This window comes from Cydia splendana, chromosome 2 (genome assembly GCF_910591565.1).
Source record: "Cydia splendana chromosome 2, ilCydSple1.2, whole genome shotgun sequence".
Classification (NCBI taxonomy): domain Eukaryota; kingdom Metazoa; phylum Arthropoda; class Insecta; order Lepidoptera; family Tortricidae; genus Cydia; species Cydia splendana.
In genome coordinates, this window is record NC_085961.1 from 29,846,527 (window position 1) to 29,867,046 (window position 20,520).

The 20,520-nt window shown below is 38.9% G+C and overlaps 1 protein-coding gene across 1 annotated transcript; it reads right to left on the bottom strand.

The window, feature by feature from the left end:
* Positions 1 to 7,106: 7,106 nt before the first annotated feature.
* Positions 7,107 to 17,987, bottom strand: LOC134806123 (synaptic vesicle glycoprotein 2C-like). The gene is made up of 10 exons (XM_063779406.1): positions 17,831 to 17,987; positions 15,909 to 16,070; positions 14,944 to 15,106; positions 13,973 to 14,094; positions 13,237 to 13,469; positions 12,857 to 13,008; positions 11,963 to 12,083; positions 9,528 to 9,802; positions 9,011 to 9,138; positions 7,107 to 7,378 (listed from the first exon to the last, which is right to left on the bottom strand). The coding sequence occupies exons 1-10, from the start codon at positions 17,964 to 17,966 to the stop codon at positions 7,326 to 7,328; spliced, it is 1,545 nt and encodes a 514-aa protein (XP_063635476.1). The 5' UTR covers positions 17,967 to 17,987; the 3' UTR covers positions 7,107 to 7,325.
* Positions 17,988 to 20,520: the final 2,533 nt, after the last annotated feature.

Sequence of the window (20,520 nt, forward strand, 5' to 3'; positions counted from 1 at the left end):
CCTGACCTTATGTACGTACCTATATTATGAGATCTATTTTGAGTAGCTTAAATCTAAAATAGGCCCTTGAGGCATTGTACCAAGGATGCTGGCGGCATTTCCTCGCTGTATCGCAATGCTGATACGTTTTGAGTAGGTATCGAATTTGAACAATCAGATAAAGTGAGTTTAGGACGTAATGTTTTGGAGGTTACGTAACAAACATCAAAAATTTTAAGACTTGGGAGTATACTGTTCTTCAAATATACAACATGCACAATTCATACCTAATAACGATAATGATAAAGTAATGATGTGACTGATAACATTTTGATTATTTACGAAATTATCGTTTTGATTTATGCCGCTCGAGTAATAAGATTCTGTGTGCGTTAGAGTTAATAGAGTTATTCCAGATACGAAATTACTTAAGCCTTAATTAAATATGTTAATAAGTATCGGAAACAATATGGCTGCTAGGTCCAGTCAAGTTATTAATAATCGACACACAATCTGCCAAAAATATGTACACTCTACCTTAATGTTTAGGAAATAAGGTCGTGTATACATTTTTGACACTTTGTTCGTATTGATATAAAATATGTACCTTGACTGAACAAATTTTAATAAAATGTACCTAAATTTACGTCGTAATTAATACCTACTCGTGCCTAGACAGTAGGTAGGTATAACTCTGGACAAGAAGGATCACAATCAAGAAGATGCATCCCGACGATGAAAAAAAAAGCGATGCCCCGGAAGAAGTCACCGTCAGCGAAGCGTTCAAAATTAAAACGACGTTAGAGGACCTCGCGCTGCTCGCCGACAAAATGTTGGAGCACACGCCAACATCAGCGTCGCACCAAATCGCCGCAGTTTCTACTCCCGCAGTCTTACCACCTTCGCTACCAACACCTCCACCGTCTACGTCAGCTCTCGACGCACAGTACCTCATCGGCGAGATTAGACGGCTATCGCTCGAAGTCGCCGAGCTCCGTTCGAGACCCCGCGAAAACTATAATCAACGCTACAGCCGCTCGCACCGCCGTTTCCCATCGCGCCCACGAAACCAATAGCAAGACCGAAGCCCACGCAGCCGCAGAAGCTCGCCGATGCCGTATTGCCATTACCACCGCCGTTTCGGGATGGACGCTCAGAAATGCGCACAGCCGTGCAGCTTCAAACCGATACCGGCAACACCATCAACAGCGGAAGACTAGACGTAACGCTGGATGCGGCGGAAACCAGCGTTACAACAAGATCTCACCGCCTCTTCGTACGTGACCGAACCAGCAAGCTCGTTTTCTTGGTTGACACGGGAGCCAACATCTCCGTCCTGCCAAGAACACCCGGCACGAAGGCGCAACCCCTACCCTTTTTAACTGTACGCCGCCAATAATACAGTTATTCCCACCTACGGCGAGAAGACGCTGGACCTCGATCTCAACCTACGCAGACCATTCCGGTGGAAGTTCATCATCGCTGCAGTATCGAAACCCATCATCGGTGCAGACTTCCTGGACTACCACCACATCATAGTCGACATCACCAGGAGGCGACTAATCGACGGCAAAACCCTACTATATACGAACGCACAACTCTGTACCGCAAACATACCTACCGTGCGCAGTATAGACGTGCAACAGTCGTACCACAACATACTTGCCGACTACCCTGGTACAACTCGTCTCACCTCCATGAAGCTCAGCCCGAAACACAACGTCGAGCATTTCATCGAAACAACCGGACCACCACTTCACTGCAGACCACGTCCGATTGCACCGCACCGCTACGAACTCGTGAAGAAAGAATTTGCCAACATGATGGAACAGGGCCTATGCAGACCAAGCAAAAGCCCTTGGGCATCACCTCTTCACGTCGTACCGAAGAAGAATGGCGAATTACGTGTGTGTGGCGATTACCGACGGCTTAACGCAATCACTAAGCCCGACCGCACATAACTATACTTGGTCAAGCAGATCTTGTCAGTAGAAAAAGGCGGCAAATTTGAAAAATGTAGGCGCGAAGGGATATCGTCCCATAGAAAATTTGAATTTCGCGCCTTTTTCTACTGACAAGATTTGCTTGACCATCTATACCTATTAAATTAAAAAGTTTACGCTATTGCCAAAAAATCTTTTATGCCAAAAATGAATAACATCACATGGAAAAGAGCTGATACTCTTCAAACTACTGGGTCGATTTCTATCAAACATAGCTCAGAACCACCTCAAAAATCTTGTTTTCACGTAAAAAAAACCATATCGAAATCGGTCCTCCGTTAAGCCCGCTCGAAACTCGCGTTCGCGGCTTCGCACCGCGATTCGCACACGAGTGTGGAGCGGGCTTTAGAGAGTTACAAAGCCACAGACAGACATACAGAGATTGGCAACAAATTTATTTTAAGCACTCTCTTTGCATCGGGGGTTAAAAACCGATTTGAATTAAACGTGGCGTCTAAGATAGTATAGGATTGATAACGCTAGACTCGCAAAGGACAAAAATAGCCTCTTGATAAAAGCTTAAATAGACGATATTTATCTAGCGGGCTTATAAAAGATTCGATAACGCGTCTTTTATATGCCCGTGATAGGTAATCGTCTCTTTATATAAAGCTACATATGTCAAAAAGTGACGTTTTCGAAAATCAAGTTATGCAAATATATTTTCTACAATGTTAATATCCAGAGAGGAAAATGGAGACCACGTTTGTATGGAGAAGCAATCACACCACTTCGTCTCCTTTCGTCTTAAAGACAGATCATGTTATGTCCGGTCGGTCTCTGCGCTCCTGCAAGACCTGCATCCTCATCTTGCACTTTCCGTTGTAAGCTGCTACTACTGTCCCAATAGATGGTACTGGATGGTACTCCTGACAAACAAGGATGTCAACTACATAGAATCCAGATGTTAAACATTAGGATGTTTACCATGTTAGGGTTACCACCCATCAGGGTCCAATCCAATCCAATTCCATCGGCCCAATTTCTTTGTCCAATGTCATTACGTCTCACTCTCTCATTAAGCAAAATGTAAGACGCAATACACATTGGACAAAGATATTGGACCGATGGAATACTACCCTGGCAAAGATTCCCTTACTTTTAGGGGCTTCTCGGCACCAAAGCAGAATTTTCGTGGCTTCATAATTGTGTGATTGTCAACGTTCTGTAATAGCGTAAGAAAAAAAGATTTTTCTCTATATGTAGAACGATTAGACTTTAAACTATATATAACTGATATTTTTAAATGCGAACTCCAGAGGGGCATATTCTTTTGGCGCGTTGTTTCTGATGCTTACTTGTAACAATATCGTATAGTCTTACGATTTGATTTATAGTTTATAACGTAGGTGTAATTCAATAATAGATCAAACGGATTAGTTAAATCTATCCATGTCTACATACCAGTCTGTCTCGTGTGAATGATGGGAACACAACCAACTTCTCATTACCAGCGACCAATTCACAATTCCCATACTAACCTCATGCTGTTAGCGCCGTGTACAACTGTAAACGTAAGTTGGTCGGCGTAAGTGGATTTAAACGGATAGAAGCTAGTGAAATGTGGAGTCTAATTGGTACTTAACCTGATGTATTTTGCGCCTTTACTAAAAGGCATTAAGTAATTATAGGTGTTCTAAAAGCAACCTTATTATAAAGCGTGTAAGTTGAAAATGGAAAGAAAAAAGAAGTACCTAACTCTCTTTAGACATTGAATACAGATTCGTAGTATGGTTGATTAGGATGGTGTTAGGTGACAGGTGACATTGTCTTCGCTAGATTATGTATCTGACCAGCTGATATAAGATTTTTTATTATTGCCTGCTTAACTGATCAGATATATCGGAGCGGCCGAGGTGCTCAAAAAGATATGACCACGCACTCTAACGTCTTGACAATAGAGGCGTGTTCAGATATTTGTGAAGACCTTGGGTGCTCCGATATATCTGATGGCGACTGTACTTGCATACCTAAACATCTTTTAGTCAAAACACTAAAAGGAGCCCGATTCTGATAAAAAATCTGTTATTATGTAGAACTGGTTTTGATACGACCTTTACGATCGTCTTGGTGACGCTACGCACGACTTTCACTTCATTTAGCATGGAGCCATTCATTTATTACGTAAGACGATTTAGGGGTCGAACATATGTTATCTTTTTTCTTACAAGGGGGAGGGAGTTATACTGGGTATTCTCCGCAAGTCGACAATCGTTGTGCCTATTTGTGGGGGGAGGGGGTTTTCATACTTCTTACGTAAGATCACAAAGATGCCATTTTTTTCTATGAAATTATGACGTTTAAAATAATACTTCCATACTCTAACTATGCTATCAAACACGGTGCAGAGTTAGCTTAAACGGACTCCAGTACCTTTGTAGCTACAAATAAACATTCCAACAATGTTTTTTTTGAAAAATAAGTAAACGCTAAAACAAACCAAACAATCATTTTTTCCTTTAGATTCTTACGTAATATATGGTAATGTAGGGGGGAGGGGGTCAGCCTATTTTTTTTCTTACATAGGACGGGGTCATAAACTGGCAAAAATCGTCTTACGTAATAAATAAATGGCGCCCATGCACCGATCAGCGTAAACGATCTTCGTATCCATGGTATAATAATATACTCCGCCTGGTACTCTCTTCCGACCACGTGGCTGACACAAGCCTACGTCATCATGCGACAGCGCTATATGAAAATATGCAATAGCGCTATATAAAGTGGCAATGTTATTGTGACCTAGGCTTGTGTCACTCTGGGAAGAGAAGACCATGTTTTATTAGACTATGGTCGTATCGAAATAAAATCAACACCGTAAAAGATGTTAAATCCAGGATGCAGACTAACGGGCCAATACGAGTTTTAGATATTAGATCCGATGCCAATACGATACAGACAGATCAGTATCGTATCGGAGTCGGATCTAAGTAATAACTAAAACTCGAATGAGCCCATAAGTTCATAGTAAAAATAAATTACAATACCTAAGGTTATAACTTATAAATATTATGCGTATTGATAGGTGCCCTATTGATATTCCGAGAAAAATTACGCCGATTTTTGTTTCGCCGACAACGATTCGCAGACGGGTTGCTTGGCAGAGTAACGATTGGCCGAATCTCATTACGCATAGTAGTCGTTTGCGAGAGTAGTCAATAAGCAGAACATTGATAACTACGCATATTTACTATTCGTAGAATAATAATTTAGTAACTGTCATAATTACCCGAGACACCATTGGTCAAAACACAATAGGTCGAATGTTCATTAGGCATTAATATTGACTAGCAGAACTTCTCTCTTATATATGACTAGACTAGGACATGACTATTGACTAACCTACATAACAACTTTTAGTTTGAGTCTCATAAACATGGTTTTAGATAGGTAAGTACATTTAATTATCTACTTATTTTCACGTAGGTACACAAATGACCATAAAATGTATGTATGTTGCATAGATACAATATACATCTATTATGCTTTTGTTCATATTTAGGTTAAAAATTGATTAAAACTCAAACCAGAAGCAATCACGGTATTCTATGCCGGTACTAGTTTTTTTTTGACACAAACTATAGTTCGTTTTTTTAGCATTAGAAAGAAGGTAAGCGATCTTGACATGCCTTTTAATTGAAAAACGCTTTTTTTTAATTAGTAATTATTACTTATGAAAGCAGAAGAATATAAATGATCGTATTAGATTCATAATTGTTACATATTTGCCGTGACTTATTTTTAAAACGTGTTTTTCAATAAAAAGACACATCAAGATTGTTTACCTTATTTCTAATGCTAAAAACTTTGCTAAAAACACGAAATATAACAACGGCAGCAGGATGTAAGTATGAGATTCTTAGGTAGAACTAACAAGAGGAAAAGGATACATTAAAAAAAAACATATAAATATAATAATTTTAATAATTTTTATAAATCATCATTTACCTACTTAAAAAAGGATAATATTTTATTTCATCCTTTTGGATGTGGGTTTTCTTTATTTTTGCAAAAAGATTTTGTTTTGAAAATAACGACTTATATATGTAAAATGTGAAACGTTATTCGATTAAACATTGCTTAAACGAAACGATTACTCTGCCAAATGGAAATCGTCCAATAATAGTTCTGCTAATTTACACAGAAGCGAACTGAACGGTGTGTGAACCAAAAGTATCGTTAGTCGACCAAAAGTTACATTTACAAATAAATGACTCTGCGAAACGATGTTCGGCGAATCGTTGTCGGCGAATCGATAATCTGCTAAAAGTTTCTCGGAGAATCATTAGGTACCCACAGACAACAACAGCAAGGATATAAGAAATCAATAAATGTGCATCACGAAATGGACCCAACTTCAGCATAATGCTAGCTATAAATCCAGCGCTGCATATTACGTATTTCCAAAATGAATAGCCGGTAACAATATTAGGTATCATGTATCATTGATAAGTTTTAACAATCTACAATTAAAGCTTATATTTTAAAAATAAACCGTCTAAAAATAGCTGTGATGTGCAGATAGGATTACGATAGGAAAGATTAAGAATATTTCAAAGGAAATGACTGCTAATATTTAGGTAGATAACATTTATTATGATTAATTAGTAGGAAATTTTTATAGATCTAAAGAATTAACTTATTTAATGTAAATAATACTGACGTGATAACTGATAAGTAACTAATCGACTTCACTGGTGACCGAAGAGCTGGCAGCTTTCTCGCTCAACGTATAACATCGCAATACAGCGGGGAAATGCTGCCAGCGTCCCCGGCACCATGCCAAAGGGGCCCAATTTCTCAGATGTATTTTAATTTTATTTAGTATTAGTTTATAGTTTTAATACAGTTTTATTTTATAGATAAGTTAGTTTATTTTTCTTTTTAATGTATCTACCTGAAACTGAAAATAAACATCTCTTCCAAATATCTCATAGCAAATAATATGAAAATTGTAATCTAGTAGTATTGGGTAAAATCAAACGAAATAGATAAAATAATACATTTATTGGCGTAACTATAACTCCATAACTAGCTTGTATGTAGTTAACATAATTATTCATTAGTTTAAGTAGTTGTGGTTATAATATGGTGTCTTTTTAAAAAGTCTGTTTTCTCTATAAACATTATTAGGTATTTCTCTAATGATCTAATGATGATATCTGGTTTTTCACAGAACTATAGGATGTGAATAATATCATTGAATTTGTAATGCCAGTAAGTTAAGTACCTTAATTTCGTGTAAACTTGTATTGTATTAATTAATGGTAAATCGTGATACTTATCTTAAGCTTTTAGCTTAAAGCTAATAATTTAAAAACCTAAATTTATGGTAAAATATAACTAAGTCTTCTTTTTGCCATCGGCAGGCAGGAAGAACGAAGCTACGAGACCACCTGTAACAAATAATGTTTACTTCAACAACATGTTGCTATAAAAATAAGTGCAGGCGCTTACAGTTCCAAACTATTTTTTGGCTGCTATTTAACTGATCACCAGATTTAGTAAAATTTAATACCAAAAAAATCTATTTTACCACCCTAAAATCATGAATGATCACCAAAATTATAACACCATTTTAATGTGAAATGATTACCAATTTTATTACATTTTACTATCCTTTTAAAGGAAATGACACCAAAATAATCATTATTAACCCAAAAATAGTCAATTATTACCAAATTTCAATCCCCATTTTAATGTGAAATGATAACCAAATTTTTACATCTTGCTATCCTATTAAAGAAAATGACACCAAAATAATCATTGTAAACCCAAAAATAGTAAATGACCACCAAAATTAGAACTCCATTTTAATGTAAAATGATAACCAAATTTTTAAATCTTGCTATCCTATTAAAGCAAATGGCTCCAAAATAATCATTGTAAACGCAAAAATAGTAAATGATCACAAAATTGTAACCACATTTTAATTAAAAATGTGCAATCATTTAATATATCGTTATCCTATTAAATTAATTAATCCACTTCGTCACCTTTTTCTAGTAGCATTTTATTTCTGTAACAGTCGCAGTTCTAACCTAACCTAACCCACTTTTCTAGTAGCATTTTGTTTCTGTAAGGGTCGCAGTTCAAACCTAACCTAACCCACTTTTCTAGTAGCAATTCTTTTCTGCAAGGGTCGCAGTTCAAACCTAACCTAACCCACTTTTCTAGTAGCATTTCGTTTCTGTATGGGTCGCAGTTCAAACCTAACCTAACCCACTTTTCTAGTAGCATTTCTTTTCTGTAAGGGTCGCAGTTCAAACCTAACCTAACCCACTTAACTGATAGCAGTTTAACTTACTTTTCTAGTAGCATAACGAAATGCTACTAGAAAAGTAGATTAGGTTAGGTAGGTATGCGGTGCGGGCTACGGGGGATTGAGCGGGAGGGGCTAGTAATTTTGGCATCAGTTTACTTTATTTGGTAATATGTATAAATTTTTTGGTAATCATAGTGGTTTATTTAGGTGAAAATATCGCATTAATTTGGTCTTCAAGATTTGGTGATCATTAATGATTTTTGGTGATCATTCAATATATTTGGTATTTGAATACAATTTGAAGTGCAGTCGTAATTAAAGTGGTGGTACTTTTGTATTTTTAGGCCTTATTTTTTTGGTGTTCAGTATTTTTTTTTGGTAAGCATGATTTTTTTATTTAGGGTACCAAAGTATTTTTTGGTGGTCATTATATTTGTAGCCCTATTTTTTGTAGCTCTTCGCCTGGTTGTTTCCGACAGACATGTTATAAAGCTACGGGCCTACGGGTGCCTCTTAAGTTTGTATTATGTAGGTAATTTAATACGTTTATCCGCTATCGTTACCGCTTGAGTATACACTCAGTTTGCACAGATTTTGTACTTACTTCATCCATCTTATTGAAATAAATTATTCTTGTACAGCCTGTAAAGATATAAGAGCCGAGTATGTTGATGGTTACCAGGGAGCTCGCTCTATGACCAACCCGAGACACACCCATGCCACTGGATAAATATATCCTTGTCCACCCTGTAGTATTGCTTACTGAAGATGTAGGCAGTGAAAGCGTAGAAGCACTGATGGCAACTCGTCGTGATGTAGGAGCTGAGGAGGTTGATGGCGATAAGGACACTGGTCCGCGCCACGACCACTCCGAGACACGCCGACATGCCACTGAAAACATAGTTATAGTTACAAAGCAAATATCGATTTTCATCACGATCGTACGGAAAATTAAGAAGTTCAGGAGTCATATGGAATCGAATCCACAGAAATTGATTTTTACACGATCAGCCAAAATAAAATAAATAATTCAAAATAGCGTTCATTTTTACAATTATCAGTTTTCAACGTTATTTGCCAAAGACTAAGTTTAAATGGCTGCGCAAAACGTCGGGCGAAGCCCGAATTTAGGAGCGCGCTTCGTGCGCTCCGAAATTCAAACACACACACACGGGATACCTGCTGCACTGTTAGTAGGTAACTATAAGTTAGCAAGCTTGACATTCGGATGCATACTCCTATTGATTGAGTATTTCTATTAAATATTTTGAAACCCTCACAGATAAGACGTCGGATACAGCTCAACAAAGTACGAGGACACAATTCCAATCCCCAACACCTGGCCCATTATCCCGAGAAACAGGACGAAGCTAGCCACCTTGTTGGTGACGACGATAATCCCAGTCCCACACGCGACTGCCGCCACTAGTATAACTATCAGCATGAGCTTCATGCGAGCGAGACGGGACATTAGCCCGTTCACTAGACCGAAGGAGACGGATTGTCCAACGCTGAATATGGTGGTGAGGTATTCCAGTTTTGAAGAGCAAGCGGCCTGGGGACAAAAGTAATTAAGTAGGTATTAAAAAAAACTGGTCTAACTAACTTTTTTTTTTTTTTTTTTTTAATTTATTTAGGTAAACAAACAGCCACTACAAATGGTACTTATTAAACTAATTACTTATAATCACTACAATATGTGTGGCCCACACCGCTTACCACTTATTGCTATGAGTAATGTTCATTCAGAGCCAAACTAATCACCGTCAGTCTTAAGGACTCCCGGTGCCAACAACAACATAGAATGGTTAGTTATATAAATATACATTTATTGTGTAGGTAGGTACTTGAAATACAGTGCGAGAAAGTAGAAGAAGTACTTAGGTTGTAGGGCGTGTTAAAGCATCAATAATATGTTTTTTATAAACACTTAAACTACAACCAAAAATGTCTATGTGGTTAAATTTTTTATTGTATGTACTGACAAGTCTGCGCAGAGGAGCGCGCTCGCCAGCGTGCGTGCGGCAGCGGCCGGTTACAAACAGCTGGTGAGGGCGCGCCTCTCGCTGTCTACTGCGGGTGGGTACTCTATAGCTAAGTTTGTTGTTAAGAGCAATACAGTCAAACTGATTATTACAGATGCCGTATAGTACTAATGCTTCAAGTAATGAGCGCCTAGAACTAAGATCTAACATGCAATATTTCTTAAGTAACTCTGGATAAGATAATCTACTGCGATGACAACGATAATACATAGTATTTAGAAACTTTTTTTGAACGGTCTCGAGGGCCTCGTTATATTTATTGTAATAAGGGTTCCAAACAGATACATTGTGTTCTAGTTGAGAGCGAATTAGTGACTTGAATAGGTGTAGATATGTGTTCGGATGACGAAATTCGGTACTAGAGCGCATTACAAAACCATACATCTTGAACGCTTTACTGATTACATTATTTACATGTTGATCAAGATGTAACTTTGAATCAAATGTAATTCCAAGATCTCTTATTGAATGGACTATGGTTAGTTTGGTGTTACATAAGTAATATGAGTCATCTAGAGTTAGTCTTTTTTTTGTAAATTTGATGAGTTTACATTTGTCCATATTGAGTCTAAGTTTATTGGCATGACAATAGTCCGAGAAGCGATTTAAGTCCTGCTGAAATTTCTCACAGTCGTTGTGATTACTAACGGTATGATATATTTTGAGGTCATCTGCATAGAGTAGGATATTACAATAGTTAAAGCAGGAACTTATGTCATTTATAAATATTGCGAATAGCAGTGGACCCAATATGGATCCCTGTGGGACTCCGGAACTGATTGTAGTAGCATGTGACTCATATCCCTTTATGGTAATTTTTTGAGAGCGGTTTGTAATATAAGATTTGAACCAACGCCATAAGTTTCCACGTATCCCATTAAAAGCTATTTTTTCCAGAAGCAATTGGTGGTCCACCCTGTCAAAGGCTTTTCTGAAGTCAGTGTAAACACTGTCTACCTGTAAGTTATTATCTAGGCTTTCGAATAAGTACGTTGTATAGACAAGAAGATTCGTAGTTGTTGAACGACGTTGAACGAAACCATGCTGATTTGAAATTAGTTGATTATGTATAACTTTGTACTAAGAATTGGGCATTAGTTCTCCTAAAGCTTTTGAATTTATTGAAAAACAAATGTGGGTTTCCTCACCAATTTTTCATTCTTTCACAAGCTATTGGTAAATATGAAATCCTGACGAATTTAGAACTTCCAGAAAGGAAAGTTTGAAGGCAAGTAGGTAAACACTGTTGAATAGATGTGGCTTATTGAATACTTAGAATAACTTTAAAAGTGGAAACATTATACCTACTGTCTAGGGTGAGACTTGAATTCACGACCACTGGATCACTAGCCCAGTGCCTGCCATCTGAGCCACCAAGACTTCACTCGTGGACATCAAATATTTCCACCATGTGGGCCTTTTGGCGGAATAGTTTTTTAATAGCATCGTTTCTGCTTGATACAAGATTAATTTACTGTTGAATGAAGTTGTTGATTTGGTTGGTCAGTCGAGGGATACTTTCAGGTCGATTTTTCTGTCTCTGTCAACGACTCACTTCTCAGTGAATATACATCTCTTAGGTAATTATGCTACATCCAACAACGCATCGGCACTTACCATCAGGTGAGATTGTGGTCAAATGGTTTTTTTTTATAAAAAAAAGGACTTACCGGTTGAACATCACCGGTGTTGTTCTGCATGCTGAGGACGTCACAAACGCTGCCTTCGCTGGCGCCGTCCGCCAAAACCGTGTTGGCTATGAACGGCAGCCACATCAGCAAGCTGTTGTTACTGTGGGTGGGTGGGTTCAAGTATTTTGTATGTACGGTTATTATAATCTATTAAATCAATGGTAAATGTAAAGAGCGACATGATAGCGGGTGTAGGTATAATAATAACCGGCACTGAAGTTAAAACAGTTTATTAAACTTAATGAACACATATGATACAATACAGTCCACTAGGTATACTTTAAAATACTAAAACTATTACAATTGAGCAAAGTTATGAACGGTCGTAGGGTCGGATACGCGCACACGTTTATACCATACGGTACCGGCTACCGAACTGAACTCGCGCGCAGCGTCTGCGCGATACAACAACATGGCGGCGCACGGGCCCACTATAAGTTGACCCGCGGCTTAATCTGTTAATACGCGAGCCGGGGTCTACCTAGATTGGCTCTATTCGGACGACGCCCATTAGGAGTGCTATCTCGTTCTAACGCACGCTTAGTCATACGCTATAATATTCAAAAAGGTATTTGAATTTACATCCTTATACCCTCTCAGATTCTGTCACACATTTATGTTTTGGTTAAAGTACCTAATATTTACTTTTATGAGGTAGGCGAAAGCGGGGCATATCAGGTTATCTAACAAGAGGTCAAAGAAAGAAATACACCCAGACAGACCGAAATAAATGTCATATAAAATTACCAAGGCCTCCAGTGTCCAAGGCTGCCCACCAACTACACACACAGACTGCTTCACCAACAAGAACTTTAATAACTATAATGTTTATGATGATGATGGATGATGCGAAGGGCAATGCAGAGTACATACACGCTGTAGACCACCGTAGTAATGTAGTACAACTGTAAGGTCCTCCACAGCAGAGGAGTTTGGAACAGCGGCGCGGTTTGTTGCCAAAGAGACCGCAACAGCGGCTGGCCTTGGGCCGGCGCACAGTCTTCATTTAGGATCAGCTTTTTCACCTGGAATGTGAGCAGTTTTTATTTTCATTCTTTAAAACATTCTTCTTATAGAATGTAACTATATTACATAGCCTTAGGGCATTTAATAACTGGAGACGTCATCGCTGTCATTCTCTGTACGAATCAGTCTGCCGACTTTGCGGGGGACGGGACGTCAAATGTATTGCTACTCGTATTTCTACATGATTTGTACGTAACGTACGTATGATATAGAAATAGTTTACTCACAGGATAATGATCCTTTCCACCGTTTCTCTTCCAAATCTTTCTGAGCAGTTCCACCGCCTGGTCTTCTCTACCAGCATTGGCCAGGAACTTGGGGCTCTCGTAAAACCAGTGCAGCACCAGCGAGCTGATCCCCGCGGGCAGCGCCAGGGCTAGCACCAGGAGACGCCATGGCACGAAGCTGATAAAGCCCAGGTCGATGGAGTACTCCATGTTTAGGAGGAAATAACCTACCGCTGGAATGTTATGACGAGTTGGGTTTAGATTTTGGTTTCACAGCCCTGTGTGTCTTAATAGTAAAAACTAATCAGGTAGGTATATGCATTATTTTTGTCCTGCAAAAATTTGCTTAAAACCTGTGTATCGAAAAAGAATTATTAAAGGCTAGTAATCCATAACGAAAGCAGGATGGTTTCTATAGCTCCTTGCTAGGATCATGGTACGAGTATGCTACTGTTTAGTAGACACACCCACAGTGACAAAGTCCTCACAAGGTCCTTCGTGGCCACTCTATGCGCTTGCGACACTGCACCCTAAACCATGGTGCACCTGCTGCTGGACTGCCCCCGTGCGCGCACTCCTGCTCTGAATCTGACCTGAGAAATACCACGGTCCGGGCTGTCAGCACCGCTGCTTTCTGAGCATCCACTGTTTAGGGGAACCTCAACACGAGATAAGGACAAATCCCTCAGATGGCCAGGTAAAAGTGTCACTGATAGTAGGCACAGGCATTACTTACTATAGTAGTAGGTAGACGCGAGCATAATCACACTGGTCATGATGAGCATGTAGCTCCCGCGCACGCGCTGCCCGCTGGATTCTCCTAACAGCGCGTATGTCGTAAACTGCGCGCAACTGGAACTGAAATGTAACAATCACTCTCGTTTAGGCGGTTATCACACCGGTTGCGAATCGCTCGCCGATATTTGTGCAAGACAACTCAGACAACTCTATGCGCGTATAGCGACATCGGAGCGACGTGCGAATCGCATCCAGTGTGATAACCGCCTTAGAATACTGTCAAAAGTAATCAGGCTCAATTATTTTTTTACTTTAACAGATTAAATAAAAATTAATACCAAAATATTATTTTGCTATTCCTAATCTAATCTTTGATAATTTATTATTTGCTTTGGTAATCAAAATATTACGTTATCTTTTCGCGGATTAGCAAAGTAATATTTTGATTTTAATTAATATGGATTTTCGCAAAGCAACGTCTGATTCTATTCACTACTTTAACAGAGCCATGGCTAACGAAATGACGGTTATTGAGAAATAAAGTAAAAATTACCGCCTTGGCTACTTATCGTAGATTATATACCCGATTGCGTCTTTTGAGAGATTAGTCGGTATATCAGGCATGTGAGTCTTGCCTGAGGTGGTGAATGTTTGCAATTTTTCTTATTTCCAAAATTTGTAAAATGTCTCGAGTGTGAGGAACATTGTATACTGCTGGAACATGACTGCACGTTGATTAAACATGTTATGTCAACTTTAACCAGAATCATCGCCCACACTGTTAACTGTACATCGGTGGATCTTGAAATAAGGTCTAAAATTAATTTCTAAATGAATGACGACATATGTATTTATATTTATAATTGTAATCTTTATTAGAATGTAAAGTGTGCTAAACAGAAAATGTTAAATGACGTGTAACGCTTGTTATCAATAAACGATTGATTGATTGTTGCTGTTTGTACATACCAACTGGTGCTTAAAAACTTGAGCACAGCCAGCATGATCCAGTTCGGAGACAGGGAGCTGATGACTGTGGCCACGAAGCTACAGCTCATAGCCAGGAGGAGGCATTTCTTGCGGCCCTGCGTGTCGCTGAAGTAACCCCATGGATATGACATTATTATTGGACCTGGAACCATCATCATCATCACTAAGCTGCGTGAAGATCACGAGCAAATTGCACCTGACTCACAATCTGTGCGTAAAGCAATTGTGAGTACTTCCTGCAGGCGCACAAGTGATTGTGTATTTTCATCACCTGGCACTACTTTTCCCCCAAATAAAACGCCTGGCATTGTTATATTTGAATTAAATACATAATTAGCTATTATATCACACCAAACACAGAGCTCTATAAATTGCACACCTTCAATTGATTTTACAACCACTTTGTTGCCCATCCACTCCCACACCCACCGCTAGACAGCTGCCAGGCGCCCGGATTAATTAATAATGATAGTATGGCATACTAACTAGAGGGATTTCGTTACTATATAAATTGCATACCTATTTCTGTGGCAAGCTCTTAGACTATTCAGCGTTAAGGATGACTCACGTTAGACCGGGCCGACCGGGCCGTGTCCGAGCCAGAGCTTCCGGCACTTACTTTTTTATGACAGATGAAGGTAGAAAACGAAACTCCGGAGCTCCGGCCCGGACACGGCCCGGTCTAACGTGAGCCATCCTTTATCCGAAAATTAATCATCATCTCCTAGCCGTTTTCCGCCATAGCGACTGCATTTTACCGCTGAGAGCGTCGCTGGTGCGCTCTCAGGTGACTGACGTAGCCAATATTTGCAGAAAAATGTGCGGCCTCACTCGCTGCAGTACCCTTCCGATGTAATTATAATATATGATTGCCACAGGTGACTGGCCGAAAATTAATAATTAAATAAGGTTAATAAGGAAACCTGAAAGTAAGTAAAACTTACCAAGAAAAGGCATAGACATGAGAGTGCTCCTCTGGGTCGGCGTGAATTGAAGATCACACTGGCTCCCAGCCAACACCACGGAGAAGCCGAACATGTCGCAGCCCATCGAGAGGAGCGTAAGGCTCAGCACCGCCAGTAGCCCGTATGTGTAGCTGCCATTGCCTGAATTACAATATTTGTACCTAATTTAAATTATGACCATCACCTTAAAAGCCCAGCCTTATGCTATTGGTTGATTTCCGCACGTCTCCTCACATCTCCGCTCTTTTCTGTCTCAGTGAAAATTTTGATTCGGATGCATACATACCGAGCATCTTGGTTATCGATTAACATTCTATCATGCTGGTTAGTTATCTGGCTTACAAACTCATTGATTTTAACCTATAATATTACAGATCTGAACATATGCCTCCCCCTTTTTGGGGGAGGCCTATGTTCAGCAGTGGACGTCTTATGGCTGAGATGATGATGATGATGATTACAGATCTAAAATGTAATAGTAAGCGTCATTTTAGATTTGTGACTAATATCTTCTTCTAAGTCGGTCCCTCACTGCTGAGGATCGTGACTCCGCTTGCTAATTTTTCCTATGGCAGCTCCCTGTCGGTTGCTTTGTGGAAAGCATTGCTTAGTGTGATGTCCATCTGGGCGGATATTTGGTCACACCATCTCGTTGGACTTGGTCCTCTAGGCGACGGCCTACGGCAGACGTGCAGACGTGCCGTCCACCTTTCCCATCACTACAAGTGTCTTCAAGTTGTCAGGGTCTCTGCGAGCTATGTGACCGAAGTATCTCAGTACTCGTTGAAGACAGATGGTGGATAGTCTAGGTTCCTTTTCCAATTTGAGCTGCGCTAATATGGATACATTAGTGCGGCGTGCCGTCCAGGGTATTCGGAGCATGCGCCGCCACACCCACATCTCAAAGGCATCGACTTTTTTCCGAAGATCCACTTTCAGTGTCCAGGTTTCCGCCCCGTAGAGAAATATGGGACAGACAAGAGTTCTAACTATTCTGATTTTGGTTTTGTTGAGAATATACCTGTCTTTCCATATTCTTTGCAGCAGAGACATTGCCGATTTTGCCATACCGGTTCTTTGTCTGATTTCAGCCTCAGATCCGCCCCTGTTGCTCAGAACAGCGCCTAGGTATGTGAACTCTTCAACTATTTCATAGCTGTTAAGGCTGTGACTAATATAGTTACATTTTATTTTCTATTGAGTTGAATTGTGCTATTTGTTCGATAAAGCAAAATTGAATTAGCAACTTCTTTTGCTTTGTTTAGTGGTTAGTGCACAATGCAATGTCGTGACAATTTTATAAATTGTTTTAGCAAAAGCGGAAACTGCCGCCTACCGCCTACGTCATTTTTTCTTGCTAATAATGTATCGGTACCTAGGTAATTCATTTTGTTAATATTATCTACCTCTAACTGACTCTTGCAAAGGTCCTAGAAGATGCCGTTTCTCTGATATAATAATGATAACAACAGACAATTCATAAATTGTTTTGTTTTAAAATAAATAAAGTGTGTTGTGGATTATAATAAAACAATTCGTGTTGGGATTCAGAGTGTATTGTGTCGAAGTTCTGTGTTGTGGACATTTCGCAATAGTCGAAACCGTTCTTAGATCGCACAGAGACCATTGGTCACGATCTCATGAATAGAAGGTAAGTGTAGAATACCTATAAAGTCCGCCATGCCTCTCTGTCCAAAGCCCTTTCTGTACGACGGCGGCAAGATCGCTAAGGTCTTTTTGCATTTCGACTTTTCAGCCGACATAGATTACTTAATGAATGTATAAGAAGAATGGCGACGGGTTGTGAAGCTTGCCACCGGCCCTGATATGACGACCACGACCGCTCTGACAAGAGTGTGACGAGAAAGAAGAAGAAGAAGATTACTTAAATATGTACTTACCTGCCAAAGTGATAGCTTCTTCATAAGTATAAGCTTTGTCTTCCTTCTTCCCAGTCACAGTCCACACTCCACAATCCGTATTCTTGTCTATATTATAGTCTTTCACATCCGCAGTAAATCCTTCATTTGTCGTCATTGCGATTAATATTTATTGGGAATAACTCTTTTATTTTAGTTTTAAATGTAGTTCTTCGTATCAACCCGTATGTGTCGTGACTAACGTAATAACACGCTGTGGTTATTATTTAAAAGGTAATATATATTTTTATCGGTATTGTTCATTTTCTGCATCATTTCTAATGTGAATTAGATACATAAAGAATATGGCTATTTAGATTATTTGATCCAACTTTTAGAAGGAGGATGGTCGATTCGATTTACAGTAAACTCGTGCATTGGTTCTCGAAAACCGAAATAGTGTGGTGTCATTCTTTGATTTGGTGTAAATCGCATGTCGCTCGCGTTTTTTGGTACTAAACGAAGTTGGATCTTTACCGTGTCTTATACTTATATACAGGCCGTTTTCCATTTCACATTATCTTAAGAAGTTCTATGTTTTTTAAGGCTCCAAAGGGTCAAAATGTCACTACCAACGCGTGTCGCCTGACCAGATTTCATCAAAACATGAGCTAAGAGTCAATTTAAATGTAACTTTATGGCTAGTATTTACTAAGTGCCTAAAACTATATTAGTTAGTACATTCATTATTGATTGCACAAATTAAATTGAGTCGTATAGAACTAAATGGCAACATCGAACTTTTCCGGCCTCGCGGTACCGTCATTTCCGTGGATGCTACTTGCACATCATATAGCTGTTCAATAGAAGGCCGAGCTGAGATCCTGCCGCTGCCCCCGCGCGCCCTTCGTCGCCTAGTAATCGACAGTGGGAACACAGTTCAACATTTGTGCCCGCATATATTTTATTTTTAAATAACAAGTTATATTACCGTGGTTTCGTGCAAAAAAAAATTTCGGTTCCGTATGTCTTATTTCTCGGTAAGTGGAAGTCATTTTAATACGAATCCTATTTGATACAATAACTTATTCGAATTTTTATGACGTAATTGGAAGAATGTTCTGGAACATTAACTATGTTTAGGGTTATGAGACAAAATGTTAGTTTTATCATTACTACCACGGTAAGAACATGAAATGCTTTTTTATTGTTTATGTTCTCTTTTAACAATATTTGTCGAAGGAGAGTTATTTTTTTTTGTTGTATTTTATTCATATATTATAATATTTCACTTAAAGTGAGAAAAATGTATATGGTAAAAATGATAATTTAATTTTCACTAAGTACCATGCATTAATACCATACTAAGCACATAAAATGTCATCATCATAACACTTTAAAATTGCGAGGTCCATATCGTCGCAGATAGTTTCACAGAAAGGGACCAAAACGTTTTTCAACATCCGTGCATCCTAAACATTTGATTATGGTCAAACAAATACCTAAAATAAAGATTTTTTAATTTTTTACCGTGGACTTGCCAATTTACACCAAATCAAATAATGACCCTTTTGTGAAGTGGATCTGCTGATGAAGATCGAAAACTGATGGCACACGGTTTTGTGAAGCCGGTCCTTATTTTGTTAATGATTATATTTATTTAGAAACGAGATCGTAAAACGTAACAACACATCAGTTATTTTATTAAACGTTTTGATTTAAAATCCATGGATTATAAATTGCATGTGCACTCTTGCAAGACTATTACACAAGTGCTTAGGTATGAGTTTGGATGACACGAATAATGGCGCTTTTTAATGTTATCTTTTATTACTGTTTTAATTACTTTTCTACTTATTTTTATCTATGAATTTACTTATAGGTACTATTATTTACTACCGTAAAATGGGGTGAGTAGGATTCGCGGGGAGAGTTGGGTTATGAATGGGAAGAGAAGGATTTAAAGGGGGGTGAGATGGGATTTTAAGGCTACTGCTACAAAAATAATGTATTCCAATTTTAAATGGAGTTATAGTAATAGGTACTCATAATATAAAAAAAAACGATCCAACAATCTTCCAAAATCACCTTTGTATGAAAACCCAACTAACCCCAAATACGAGGGACTACGGGGTGAGGTGGGATTTCCTATTTATCGTCAAAGTTATGAAATGGAACTACCCAAAATAAAATAAAAACTAAAATACAAACGTTCGGAACACTTATTATATACTTACACTAATCAGTTTGCATATGTAAAAATAAAATGTTATCGAGGTTTGAATGTCAGTTTTACACCTACTCACCCCATTTTACGGTACTCCGCCGTCTTTAGTGCTATATCAAACATCTTGTCCGTGTATAATAATAATAATCCTGACAGAATGTTTAGTCACCTTTAAGGATGACTCACGCTAGACCGAGCCGGGGCCGGGCCGGAGCTTCCGGCGCTTCGTTTTCTATGGAAAGCACCACGCCACGAGATCACCGATCAGCCGTCATAGAATATGACATGTCGGATGCCACGGTCCGCGCGGGCACGGGCCGGTCTAGCGTGAGTCATCCTTTATGCATTTTATTCGAGGACGGTTTTTTCTGCTCTATACAGAAAAACCGAGGTTTGAATCTACGTATTTTGAACACACACATAATGATAGGTTTAAACTACGAAATTACTAGCACTGTATCCTTTTACAATAATTGGCATTATCTCTTATACTTAACATTTTAAA

Bases quoted from the DNA above. Each gene is read 5' to 3' on its own strand.
- LOC134806123 (XM_063779406.1), bottom strand. From the start codon at position 17,966: ATGACGACAAATGAAGGATTTACTGCGGATGTGAAAGACTATAATATA. The intron at 16,071-17,830 runs GTAAGTACATAT...ATTGTAATTCAG, and splicing joins AGAAGCTATCACTTTGGCAG to GCAATGGCAGCTACACATAC. The intron at 9,139-9,527 runs GTGAGGGTTTCA...CTATGTTTTCAG, and splicing joins CTGTATCCGACGTCTTATCT to TGGCATGTCGGCGTGTCTCG.